This window comes from Equus caballus, chromosome 28, assembly GCF_041296265.1.
Source record: "Equus caballus isolate H_3958 breed thoroughbred chromosome 28, TB-T2T, whole genome shotgun sequence".
In the NCBI taxonomy this organism is placed as follows: Eukaryota; Metazoa; Chordata; class Mammalia; order Perissodactyla; family Equidae; genus Equus; species Equus caballus.
This window is the reverse complement of record NC_091711.1, coordinates 6109404-6124069: the sequence shown is the minus strand read 5'-3', so window position 1 is coordinate 6124069 and position 14666 is coordinate 6109404. Positions and strand designations below refer to the sequence as shown.

Genomic DNA, 14666 nt, shown 5'->3' with positions numbered 1-14666 from the left:
AACCTCAAGTGGTCACCTAGGACCCTATTAAACACTCTATTGAGCAATTTGCTGGCCATATCTCCCTGGGAGAAGCCATACTGTTCCCAGCATTAGAGGAGGATAAACAGGTCAGACATCCCATATTTCCACGGCACAGACTAAGCCAAAAGGACATAAATAGTGCTCCTTCAGGAAGTTTGATTTCTAAAACCAAGATGAAAAATGTGAAGAAACCAAATCTAAAGTCTCCTGCCTCTCCTTTTATGCTTCTATCCTGAGTGTTAACACTTTTTTGGTGCCAGTGACAGCAACAGGAAAATGAGAGCAGAGGAGGAGGAGGGGCCATTTGTTAGCTCACCCACCTGGAAAGTCCAAAGGTACATCTAGCTTCAGATGCAGCTAAATTCATGAGCTTGATGACATCATTAAGATTGCCTCTATCCCTTACTCTGGGCCCTGCATTCCCTATATGGCGGCTGGAAATTCCAGACTCACGTACCAGTGCCTTCCACCTCGGAAGAAAGCAGCACACCTCTTTCCCAATGCTTCCCAAAAAGTCCAGCTTTGACCTTAGCTGGCCCACCTCAGGGCATGGCCCACCCCCACACCAATCTTCGTGGGCAGGGGGATGTAATATCTCATTGACCAAGCTTGGTCATAAGCCCAGCCCTGGGACTGGGAGGTGGAGTCAGCCCCACCCAAGCTATGGGCTAAAAGCAGGAGGGTGTCCACAACAGAAAAAGGAGAGTGCAGTTACTGGACAGACAGGGCATGGATGGCGGGCAAAGAACCACCCGCTGGTGTAAGCAGTGAGACAACCACCCTCAAAGTCGTATTTCCAACATGGAAAAAATACCTCCCTCCAGGCTAGGTAAGACTCATGCGGATTTTTCCCTCTGTTCCCAGGCAGAAGCTCAGGAGGCAGACTCAGTCTGGCAATTAGATGTCAGCTGATCACCAATTCAAATGTGCTGGAGTGGGCCATGCTGATGATCTGTACTTGCAGTAGTCATTTGGCTGGGTGAATCAAATTATGCTTTCCAATGCCACTTCAGATCGGGATTGCTATGTCTGCACTCATTTTCAGCAGTAAGTATTACCCCGAAAGTTATTTTCTTTGATATTGACTAGATGTGGGCAAAGGAGGAATTTAGGCTTCTTTTAAGTTCTGCTCAACGGGAAAGACCAAGAAGTTTTAGAGGTTTGTGAGAAGGCTAATTAGGCTCCATTCCAACTTAATGGCTAGGCTTTCCCACTGAAATGGATAGGCGAACATGTTCCGCCCTTGCAAGGTAGAGATTTGTATTCCAAGGAACTGTCTGATTTGGGAACCTCATTCTTTCATAATGCCATGCGCTGTGATCAATCAGACGTAACGATCAAAAGGAAGTTTGCCTCAATCAATCCCGATAAACAAATAACTGCTATAGTGGCAAACCTAATGTGTTCTCCACTTCAAACTCACTTGCCAATAATTGGCCTCATTAACGTGTGTGAAGTTAGCTGTTCACTAAAATTGGGCAAGCTATACATTAGATGTGTTCAGTGGTTTGCAAACCTTTGGGAATAACAGACCTACTGAATCAGCATTTGCTAGTGCCATGGAAATTAACAAGCTGAAAAGTAAGGAGAGTTCAAGGATCTGGAGGGAGTGAAGGAGGGACCAGAGAACTCCTACCCCTCTCCTATAATTAAGACTATCTTGGTCTACCTGTAAAATGAGGGCTAGCTGTACGTCTTTTTTCAAGATTTGATTTTGAGAGAAAATGAACTTGATTTCTTTGTGCCATCTAGCTTTCAAATTAGTCTCCCCGCATCTGTCAGACGTTTTCGTTGTTTAATTATAAAAACTGTATCTAGACTGGATTATGAGAATGCTGTTTGCAGGCACCATAACCACAGACGCCCTTGGGTTGAACATCAGGCTCACTATCATCTTCCCAAAGAAGGAAATATACTTTCAGCTGCTGCACCAGACCATCCTTCTTGGAGAGAAGAAATCCCAGCACGTGAACCTTTCTGGGGTATCTGAAATATACATTTGGGGAGAAAGGAGGCAGCGAGAAGAGTGGAAATAGACTGAATTAATTCCCCTACATTTATGTGGTCTATTCCTACAGAAACAGCTGGAGTGGACAGTGAACACAACTATTTAGTTTGCCCAGGGGTGAGGGAGCTTTTTTTGTCCTGAGTTACCCTATATGTTAGTACCACCAATGTTAACCAATAATGCCCCATTCTCTGCTTCATTTTGCTTATGGACTCAATATCTGTGAGTCACAACAATAAAAAATGCATTCGCTTCCAAGCCTGGCTTTGTGTCCTTAAAAGCTGGCCAGGGAAAGTTTAACACGATGTTGTTTTGTCAAAGGAAGCTTTAAGTAATTGCAAAAGACACTGGATATCATTGGATGTCTGCTTCTCCAGCAAAATGATAAGCAACCCAGGTACCGGTCCTTCCAGTTTCCCCAGGATTTCATCTGACACTTCTGACCCACCCACTTAGAGTTACCCACTTTGTAACTTATTTAATTACAACTATTTGTAATAATGTCCACCACTATCTAGCAAGATACTGACTTTGCAGATCCCAAATTTGCAGTGGCATCCTGATTGGTTTTATAGCTTCCACTCTTGTCCCTACCCCCACCCTCCAACCTCACTATGATTCATTTCCCCATAGCAGCCTGAGTAACCCCTTAAGAATATAAATCAGGTCCTGTCCTGTCTTGCTTACAGCACTCTAGTGACTTTCTCTGCATTTAGAGTACTCCTGACCCCTGTGAACCCTTTTCTCCCCTGCTGACCTCTTATCCTTCCTCTCCAGCCCACTGGCAATCTCTCTTCCTCGGACACATCAACTCCATTTCGGCCATAGAGCCTTTGATCTTGCTGTCCCCTCTTCCAGGAACACTCTCTCCGCGGCCCTCTTCATACCTGGCTTCTTCTCATCCCATGGTTCTTCATTAAATGCCACCTGCTCAGAAACGCCCTCATGCCACCTTACTCCCTCCCTCATTGCTCTTTATCATATCACCCTAATGATTTTCTTCATAAAATTTGCCATGATCTCAATCAAATGATCTTGTTTTTCACCTGTGTCTCACTACTAGAATGTAAGCTCAAAGTAAGCATAAACTTCCTCTGCCTTAATCACCACTGTATCCTCAGTGTCTAGGACAGAGTCTGAGACAGTCCCCGGTATGGTCTAAACCACTGAATGAATGCTTGGAGACCCCAAGTCACATTATAAAGAATCACCACTTCATGTTCCAGAACTGGTTTATTTTGAACACATGCAAATCTAATATGAGAAGAAGCAGTATCCCACTATTAATTCCCGTGACTCTCCCTGGGATACAGCAATCTGCATAAGAATCATTTCCCAGAATAAGTGAATGTGTCCGGAAATTGAAGAAGAAAAAAATTCAGACGCACTGGAAAACTCTGAGCTGCTTTCTTTTTCATTATAAGTACGACATAGTTCATGAGAGTAAGCATCAGCACTTTATTCTTTAGAAGTTGAAAATTAGATCAAATGAATTGGAGAACAACTACATCTTATATTAATGCTTTCCTCCTCAAATGAAGAAAATGAGATGATGTGAGCCATGACTCCATTTGAAACTGAAACTTTGTATTTCTATTTGCTTCCACTTAAAGCACACTGTTTTTCATTTTAGACTTTTCATGGTGGTAAATGTTGCAATACTTTACATTCATTAGGCTCAAGCCCATTTACCACGCGCAAGCAAGACAAGCACAGATATATCATCCCCATAAAGCGTCATTTCTAAATTACACGATAAATACATGAAACTAAGCCAGAAACCCAAGTTTCACATCACGTACCACTAAAGTAAGAAAAAAAAAATTTTTAAACCACCTTGCATCAAAGTTCCCTATTCTTAAAAGATTAAAAGATGCAACTTATGAAAAATCTGTTATGCTTTTATTATGCCAAATAAACTGACCATTCAAGAATACACTGGATGCCTGATCCTAACTTATAACAGACAAAAATGCTTCAAGAAGAAAACTGGACTAATCAGAATCTGACTCTTTTTTGCAAACTCTGATGCGCAAGAAACCTGGTCTTGCTAGGAACCTTGGGTTGATTTCTGATTAGCTGATTACAGAAGTCAGCAGCAAAGCCAAAATAAAGCAGCAGTTCACAGTGAGATGACAGTGAGCAAGTGTCTTTAAAGTTATAATCGCCCTCAGATCTACTTAATCTACCCTTAAGTCATGAGGCATAATTGAGACAAATGGTTATGCTGAGTAGATAGCAGATATGACAAGTAGCTGGCTGTGATTATTTTGTTGTACTATTTCCAGTTGGGAACATTTTCTGCCAATACTTTTCCTATGATGGCTATTAAATTTTGTAGAATTTTGCCCATCATTAGTTGTAATGGCATTTGCATGTTAAATGTTCACAAGAAATGAAAACCATAATTCCATTGTTTTACACTGTAAAAACCATGGTTACTGCTATTCCGAATGGAGAACAAATCTAAAAAGAATCGAGACATTCTTCCTCCTTGTGTGATACCTATATAAGCTCTGTGGGAAAGCCTAGTTACTTTGTAACTCTTCTATTTTAAAACAACATAGATTTTTCACATGTATGAAAACTGAAGATGCCACGGTAACCCAACCAGAAGACAGCTCAAATGTCATTTTTGTTGAGAGAATTTGTTTACAATTAAATACAGTTCTTCTTTTAGTACATTTAACTGAGGGAAAAGCTTGGTAGTTACTTATGGGGTTTTTTTTAATAGCGTCTAAAGCACCACCAACTTATGAAAACAACACAGAAGGCAGATGTTAAGAGTTTCTTAGCCAATTTTCTCCTCTGAGAAAATTTGGCAACTAATTCTGGAAATTTCTGGACTATTGTCCTTAGTCTCTTTTTATTGTTTATTGGAAATTTCTGGATTTACTGTTGCGGATTATTATTTTGGACTAATACTTATAAGTAAACAATTACTCAGGATCATCCAGATCTAGCAAAGCAAGCTATAAGAACCTCTGTTTTTATGAATCTATAAAACTATTGAAATATACAAGTACTTGATCATTCTAGATCCTTTTAACTTGGTTCAGCTTGCTGATCATTTCCCTACCGTCAATAACTTTTCAAGGCACTATCTCTTTCACTTAGAATAGCATTTAAATTGCATAACTCTCACATTTCATCCACCAAATCTTGTCTCAAGGCTTCAGTTGTCCTGAGAACCCTGCAGCAATGAAAGACGTGCAATAGTTAAGAAACCAATATTCACACTTCTGAGTTTTCATTTTAACTTTACCTTTCTCTGATGTATATTTTAAATTTCTCATCTTCTTGTTGAAGATATTTAGTCCAAAAATTTATGACTCATAATAGGCCTGTATAAGAGTATAAATTAGATTGAAATTATATGCAATTTCCTGTTAAAAGAATATCCTTGGAAGCTGCTCAAGTAAATATTTAGAATTCTAACTTAAGATCATTTCATCTTCTTTATCTTTTCCTTCTCTCCTTTTCTTGCCCTGTCTCCTCTGCCCAGTATTCTGCACTACCAAAGCACAATTGGAGAGTGGTGGCTATGTTTGCTGAGGGAATCGGGGAAGATGAAATCCATTCACTCATTCAGCAGTTTTTTATTTATTCACTTAATCACCTGCTTATACCTCTTATGGCAAGGATGGCCAGAGATTTGTGGTGTATCACTACTGTCTGCCCAAATTTGCCCAAACTTCGGGCAAGTGGACAGACTTCCAGAGATCTGGCTTGGTTTGGGGCTGTGTGAGGAAACATCTGTATCATTGACAACCCTTCCCAACCAAGTCTTACCTAGTGATAAACATTAGTCTTGATAACCACTAGTGTCCCTTCTCTGACTACATATAGATATACACATACAAGTTGAACTTTGTAGCAATCCAAAAGCAAGATGCAATGGGTTATAAATGTTGGTGTATGACTAACTGCTTCTTTGGGCAAATCACTTAACCTCTCTGAGACTCAATTTCCACATCTTTGAAAGCAAAGTCTTATGATTTTATTGTCTCTAAGAGAAATGGGTTAAACACCTGAGCATAATAATTCACTTTATTCCAGCATAAAATTCACAGTCCCATGATTATTCCCCACTGTTTAGTCTCTCCTAATGTTCTTTCTGAGAGTATTCTCTCCCAAAATACTCTGGGAAGCATGCTACAACTCAGTTTCTACAAGGTCAATGCAACCTATATATTCCATTTGTAGAAAGCTCTCTTTTCTTACATTGCACAATGAACTCAACCTAAAAGACATTCCAACTAGTGTGTTACATCAACAATTTTTGAAACAGAATACTGAATCTTTTGTTAATATGATGAGAAGTTTCATACAATTCTGGGTTTATCTCAAATAATGCTGTGAAAACACTGGTGTACAGAAAACAGGAATAGTCTCACTGCTATTTTCATTTTACCTATTGAACACAGAGGAAAGGCTCAGATTTGAGAAAGAAAAGGTCATAAGCTAGAATCGTAAGAGTTACTTGTTACAAATATTAAACAGATGCAGTTTGGTTAGGGACACTAAGCAGGAACGTCAAATCTGTTTAAGACACTTAAACATACTACAATCTTTCATGCAGTGAGTGGTTATCTGTCACTTGGTTCTTTATGGTGTTTCACACATTTAATACAGTAAGTCACACATAGGTAGAGATATACAGAATTGCATGCTTACTAGCCAAGCCAAGACACAGGAAGTTATTGGTGTTATATGACATTGACTGCTAAGCCCCACAATGATCACGCCGGTGACAATGCTGGTTCCAGGCATCAAACCCCCAGATACTGGTTCATTTTGTTCAAGGCATCACACACTGTATTCAAGTCGCTGCGGAGGTCCTGCACGACGCTCTCAATACTTCTGCTGTCTTTCAGAACTTCAACACTCTGTGTGTAGGGATTGAAGTGTACTGAGAAGGGCCGAGTAATTGACTTCGCAAATTCCCTGCAAAATAAACAGAAATAGAAGGATATGCAATCAACTCTCATGGGTACAAGAAATAGATAGAAAGAAGGAACAGAGCCAGAAAAATAAAAAGTCATTTTCTCTAGATGGGAGAAAAAATAAGTTTACCTCATCTTTTCTTTGGCTTCTTCAAAACTTTCAGAGACAAAATAGGCTTCCTGGAAGGTGGTGATGAGGCACTCCTGCAAGCACGTGGTCTTCGGGTCGAAGGCTTTCACACACGCCTTGTCAGAAAGAGCGTGCTGCAAAACATGCCACAGAAACCATTCAAGTCCAGAAGGAGACTTCCAAGTGCTGTGACACCCCGTTTCTGCAACACAGCTCAGTCCTTTTATGGAACCACTCAGCTACTAGTCTGCCAGGAAATAGCGAGCTCTCCCGAACGCAGGGTAAATTGAGTGTTAGGGTTTTGGGGGGGGGGGTTTTAAAGTCTGTTAGGTACTGAGGGAAAAAATGAGATTATGGTATTATTTTATTTATTATCAGCCAAATTCATACTGAAGGACAGTTCAGAGCTGTATCCCAACAGAAATGGAATTTTAAATCTATGCTGTGAATAGAACCACGGAGAGCATAAATATAGTACTAAATTTATTGCTATAAGCAATGTAGAAATTTCACTTAACTGGCAGAAGTAATAATTATCTGCATGCAGAGGTAATTGGGACTCTGCCTGAACTTTTGTGGACTCAGTGAGAGACGTTTTGAGGCCAGGTACTGTGTATCAATAGTCTGGAGTGGGCCTATATATTTAAGGACACCTGAAAAGCATTCATTTACCTTCCACCAAGTCAACAGAGCAATATACTGACAGATAAATATTGCCAGGTTGGGAAAAAAAGAGGTAATATTAATAGCTATAGTTATGCCCAGAGCAGGCATTAGGAAAACAGGAAAGCCAGTGTAATTACTCTTTGAGCCATCGTTAGCTCCATTCAGCTCACCACATGACTAAGAAGAGCAAAGAACGATGAATGCATTCTCAAGATAAATTCAGTGATGCTACAAGTTCGTGGTCACTTCCTGCCATGTGCCACCTGCCCATTTATAGACCCTCATTGATGATTCTCAAATGTAATATGCATAAGAATCACTGGGAGCTTATGAAAAATGCAGATACCCAGTCCTCAATTTTATTTGGTAGGTCAGGATGAATCCCAGAAATCTGCATTTTAACGGTATCTAAGGTGATTCAGACATAAGTGGCTGTGAACTATATTTTGAGAAATATTCCTCTTGATACTGTCCCTTTCTTAATTTAAAGCATAAGTTAGTTGAAAGAGAGAGAAAAGGGGTAACAGAACTAAGAGTGAGAAAACTTGGGCTCTAGTCCAAGTGTCGGCCTGCTAACTGGGTCGCCTTGGCAAGTCATGTCACCTCTTGTACCTCCGTTTCCTCAGCTGTAAATGGGAGGTCTGGGCTGGGTGACTTCTGAAGACACTATCTATTCTGGGCTTGGGATTCCACCCATGGCACTTTTCTCTCAGTCTCTAACTGCTAAGGTTTCCTGGAGAAATGCTGAAAAATCTTTCCTGTACAATATTCCTGGTATATTCCCCCAACAATTTCAAAATGCATGGGGTAATCTGCATCTTCCATGAAGAAGACTGTGGCTCCTAACTTTGAAAATACAGTTGCAAACCAGAGGACGGGCCTGTCATACAGAGGGTGCACGGCCCCGCCCTGCATGGGCTCTGCTTCCCCGCAAAGGCCCGCTGCCAAGGAGGGCACGCATACGAATTAGGGGACGCAGAGGGACTCCTGGAGAGGACTCATTTTGTTGGCCCACGGAACAACTTCATTGTAAGCAGAAGGTCACTACAAATACGCAAATGTATTGTGCTAGATTCAATGCAGTGAAGTGAGCATCAGGGGATTTCGGTTCCACATGACTAACAATTCTGTCCACATCTTAAAAGCAACCTCACAGTTTCAAGAGACAAAATGTCCTTTTATGAGGGCTCTTGCTCCTTTGCAAAGAAAAGGCCTCCTATTGGCTTGCCGGAGTCTTCAGCATTAGAAGTGCTTTCTTGCACTCTGGGTGCATCTTACTTTAGTATGCTGCTCTAATTTTCTATCCATCCATAAGCCCATATGAAAGGAAGGACAGGGACTGGCTCAGTATCCTTGATCTTTCTACTTTCATCCTCACATTCACGGAGGCAGAGTGATAGAGAACAGGCTAGAAGAACAGTTAAGACATGGTTCCCCGGGGCCATCCCTGCTAAGCCAAAGACTTCACTGAGTCAAGGACAAGCACAAGCAGTGGGTGAAACTCATTTGCTTGGGTCTGCAATGCTCTGAGAGGACATTAGCAACCTTAGCAATCACTACGTGTGGAGGATGCCTCCAGAACGTGTGTATGCAATAACAGAGATGGAAATCAGAGTAGTTTCAGAAAAATTATCAGGTTGACAATTCCACTGATTACTCAGATGAGCTTATTTACTCATTTAACTGGTAAAGGGGATGAGAGTAGATCAAGAAGAAGCCAGAAGGGCAGGGTGCATTGCCCCACACTTCAAGAACAATCAGTTGATTCACAGCATATAATTTGAGGCAAAGACCATCAGGCAATATATATCACACTTGCCTAATGTAATAATCAAAGGAAAAACCAAAAGCTGATTGGTCTAAGCTCTGAACAATGCAGTTTATCCTCAGGAGTGTGCTATGGTCCAGTACACTGTTAGCCTGCTGGGACCCTCTCCCTCCCTTGAGTGTGGGACCAGAACTGCTCCTTGGCTATTATGAATATGGCAATGATAATGGAGCCCAAGGATGAGCCTGGAGAATGACTAGAGCCTGGAGTTGGGGGAGCAACCAGTGAGTGAAGCCAACAAATGAGGCTGTGATCACACCTATAAATGGTCTAATTTACCTGACAGGGAGCTTTCCCGTGTGACGACTGTCAGGAACATCCACAGCAGCCATGAAGTCCCCTGTTTCTGAATACTTGAGTATGGCTCCAAGGCTATAAAATCGCATCCGTGTCTCCATGGGTTCTAAAGTCCGCTGCCCAATGGAGTGCGTCCTCCTGAGTTTGCTGCTCAACACCTACCCATGTCCCCCTCTAAGCCGGCTTGGTTTGCAGGGGCAGCTATCTTCCTCTCCTCTATGTCCAGAGTGGATTCTCTGTAAACATCGAACCCAACTGTTTGATGTCCCCGGGGAAGTCTGTGGTGAATCTTTCCTGAAGTGTAACATTCTCATATCCGGAAGTCTGCCAGAATGAGTCCAACCACCTGAGAGAGAGGCTGTATAATGCTGAGAGGCTCTGGCTGACAGTCTTTCCCTCTAAAGCCATTTTAAAAGTGCAGGAATGCGTGAGACTCACCTGCTCTCATGTAAACGCTCTCTACAAGGACTATTTTGGATTTACCCATAGTGCTAAAGACAAGGCCACAGGACCCAGAGCCAGGAGACCTGGGTTTTAACACAGCTGTCCCAGAGGCCAGAGTGAAAGTTCCCCAGGTGGGGAGGCAGTTTCATCTTTGATAAACTGAAAAGATTGATCTGTGTGAATTCTACAGCTCTTCTTGCAATACAGTTTTAACAGTGCCTACAAGTACACAGCACAAATACTACATGCCCTCCTGCCACCCCAGCCAGCATAAATTGACCAGAGCAGCCCTTAGCCCTGGGCCTGGGGACGACTTCCCCACCCTTCCCAGCAGAGATGGCCATTACCAGCTAATTGGCTTTAGTGCAGAAATTAAGACTCACTTGCTGTTGCAGCCTTTTAAATAAAAAATCTCTTTCAACATCAAACATTTCTCAGAACCCAATTGTTCTCTCAAGTTCCTACATGAAGTGTGGGAATGCTATTCCACCTCTGTAAGCCTATTCCAGCATCTATCTGGAAAATGGGAATAGGAATAGTATCCATAACCTAGAGTTGTGATAAGAATTATATGAGGTAACGCATGCAAAGTGCCTGGCACATGGACGATGCTCTCTATTTCGTTATCACTGCTAATTCAGTCTCAAGATCATGCTTGGTGGACGTTGCATTCAGCCACCCTGCCCACCACTGCTGCAGCTCCTCTCCCCCTGGGGTCTGGAACCCAGAGAGAAAGAAACCTAGCCCCAGCCAGGAGGCCTCCAGGGCCTGGACCACAACAGGGCCTGCCCTGAGTTCCTCAGTTTAAACTCTTCCTTCCTCCCAGTCACCTGCCTTTGCAATGACCCAGAGTTATCATCTCAACTACTCTAGCTGTAAACCCTGTGATCCTCACCCTCTATATTAGGATTGACTAAAGTTGGGAAAAACTCAAGTGTGAAGTCAGGTTCGTAGGTAGTTTGGGGCCTAGATTCTGAAGGAGAATTTGCAAACACTCTCACATCCACACTACCATCATCTTTTCCCACGTCAGAACCACAAATATATACATTTGTGTGTGTGTATATGGATAGTTATATATAATATTTTTTGAATTTCCCTCAAATGTTTCTCCTGCTAACCAAGCACAACATGGCATCAATATCCCCATTGCCAAACCGGGTGATGATGGCACCACATTTTTTTAAATCAGTGATGTTAAAAGTTTCCTCAGTTTGAATAAGCTGCAGGGCAAGGGAACAAATTGCTCTTTCAGCAATCTCTTCCTAAAGGCCAGAGCCCCTTTTCCAGCTCCAGGTGCTCCAGCATGTGCTGCCATTACTAACAATGCTAGATTCAGGGAAGGGAAGGGAGGGGAGGGGGGCGGGAGACCTCTGAGCAGGACAAAGGTACTGGAGCTCTGAAGCAGTGAGCCCTAACTCCAGCCACGTGGCTGACACAGCAGACAAGCTCAGAGAACCACTGTGCCTCCAGCCTTTTCTCTACAACCTGGCAGTAACGCTGACCACCTCACAGAGTTGTTGTGAGTGGTAGTAAAGACAAATGATCGTAAAAAATATAAAGCTGTCCTGTGAATTCTGATTAATAGCTATAAGAAAGCAGGACAATAAATTCACTGTTTAAGGATATCCTGAAACTAAAGCCAAATAATAATAATAATAAAATTGTTTAAAACCACCAGCTTTCTCCAAACCTGAAAAGCAGAGCAGATGTATTTATATGCAACATTCTAGCAACTACTATGGAGTAGGTTCTAAGGCCATTTACAAAACAATCTAATGTCTGCCCTAAGGAAATGAAGAATCCGACCTTACCCTGAGCCATGAAAAAGAAGAAGAAATGGCCTTTCGCTTTTGAGATGGGTCAACTTTTTGAGATAAGACTCAGCCAATTCATCAATTATCAAGTATTTCCTTACCACCTCAGGTGAACATTCCCTTCACTATTGGTGCGCCAAGCAAACTGGATTCAACCCAGACCGGCTCAGTCACTGTTTAGAACCTCCCCCTATAGACGCCACTCCCCTGAAACTTAGACCTGCGACTTGGGGTTTGTTGAATAAAATGAATGAATGAATGAGCAAATAATAAATTTAAATTTAAATTATAGTTAGGTCCACTCCGGGATAGAGAGAAAAAGCGTGTGAAAGGAAACACATGCCAGGCTGTGGGTGAATAGTAATTATCCTATTTTCAACCTTTTTAAAAATCCATCTCCAGACGATTTAGCTCATTATTAACTGGTCTCCACAGTGATGAAGGGGTGGAAACGCCCTACAAACACAGTTTTGGAATCCTGAAAATGCACCACAGAAAAGGAAACCAGAACCAAAGAGCGCGATCGCTGCTGAGGTAAAAAAAATAGTCCTAACGGTTATCAGATTTATATGAGCTTTCATAAGCTTTTCCATATCTATTTTCTTTGTGTTTTCTAAGATAAAAATAAGCACTGTCAAAAAATAAGAGGGGAAAATGAAAGTTATTCCCCAAACTACAGATATACGGTTTGGAAGTACCTGGGCAGCTCTGAAGTGCAACACCTACCCCAAGAAAATTTAGCCTCCTAAAGCACAAATTTTAAAAATGGATTCTTTTCAAGGAGAATTGTGGATATTTATGCAAAAGTTATAAAGACTACACCAAAATCTCCAACAAGTTAGCTGGGACCTATGTTCGGGCTGTAGTTGGGACAGCAAAAGTATTTTATCACAAAAAATAAGTAATAATGTTTTATCGTGAAAGATAACTGCATTCAAAATTGTAAGCATGTTTACACAGGAATTGCTATAAGGCTATTAATAAAGCTGCCCCCACCGGGGTCCAGGACTCCCACTTGTTCATTCAGATAAAAGTTAGACAGGAGTGCTGAGACTCCACGAGAGGGCTCTGGACGCCCCGGGTGCTGGACCCGGACGGGGTGAGGGAACAGGCGCTGCGGAGAGCATCTCACATAATGTGTTCTCTGTGAGCGATCGGAAGATGGTCCCTGGAGAAGGAATTTCTGAATTGTACAAATGGCCTAAAGTAGCAATCATAGGGATGTTGGAGTGTTGAAATTTGAGAATGGAAGAATGCTAATGACTGGAGGTGATGGACCAGAACAGGAAGGGCAGACGATGCCCTTCAGTGTGCATATTTCTGGCTGATTTCCATTTCCAGACGATTCTGTCTGCACCAATAGGAACAAAAACAACAGATTCACACCAATGCTGCCAACACATGCTCCATTAACCAGACCAGACGACCCTGCCGAGAGCCAGGCAAGGAGAGGGACTGGTTTCTTTTGTTTCTGGTGTAATTCATAAAGCCTCTAAGGAAGACATAAATAGTGTAGCTCAAGACCTGCATCATTTTCTGACTAATTCTTTTTTCGGGGAAATCAAGAGGCACTCTCTGGAAGGTGTGGGTCTTAACGGGATACGACCTCATGCTATTGCTGTGGGCTTTGCCACTCCACTGAGATGGACCCCAAATGGATTTTTTTCTTGAGAATTTAGTAAAAAGAAAATGTACCACATTACATGAGGCTTTTGTCATGTTAAATATCATCATCTATTCTAGCCATGCCAAGCCTCAGGCAGCTCCCTAAACGGGCCGGGCTTTGACTAGAGCACATGCTGCTGTGCGCTGAGTGATCTGTGCATCTCGTCCTTTCCTTAGCACGTTTCCACGCTCAGGAACCAGCGAGGGCTTCCCAGGCATGGTCTAATATGTGCCACCCATATTTGTCACACTGTTTGTGTTATCTCTTGCACTAGAATGTAAATTCCTTGATAACAGGGGCCCCAGGTAGTGCAACCTAATGGTTAAGGGCTCAGATCCTGGAGTCTAGATCACCTGGATTTGGGCCCAGCTCCAATGACTACTAGCTGCATGACCTTGAGCAAGTTCCTTAAGGTCTCTTTGCCTCAGTTTTCTCACCTGTAATAATAACATTGCTTGTCTCATTGGGCTGTTATGAGAATTAATTAAGCAAATGGTCTAAAGCACCTAAAATTAACTAAAGTCTATTTTAGTGTCTGTTGAGTAGTTGTTATTGTCTTCATATTCTTCTTCTTCATTATTATTATTTGTCTTTGTATCCCCGGTGCCTGGCCCAGTATATGACTCATCATAGCCGCTCAACCAAATGTCTGAGGAATGAATGAATGAGTGAGTAAAGTCATAAAAGGGAGCAAACTCAATAAAACTCCAGTTACATTGCATCTTTCCAGAGCGCAAACAACCAGAAAGTTCTAATAATCACATAGTTTACAATTACATTATGTAAGGACAATCAAGACAAAGTAAAAACTCTAGGTTAGTCTATGATCCTGATCTTAGT

The 14666-nt window shown here is 41.9% G+C and overlaps 1 protein-coding gene across 1 annotated transcript in view; it reads right to left on the bottom strand.

Moving 5' to 3' along the window:
- Positions 1–6804: 6804 nt before the first annotated feature.
- The window catches only part of TPH2 (tryptophan hydroxylase 2), a 112489-nt gene continuing 104627 nt past the window's right edge, over positions 6805–14666 (bottom strand). Inside the window, 2 exon segments of the mRNA NM_001081783.1 lie at positions 6805–6979; positions 7109–7242. Coding sequence (NP_001075252.1) covers positions 6805–6979; positions 7109–7242 — 309 coding nt within the window.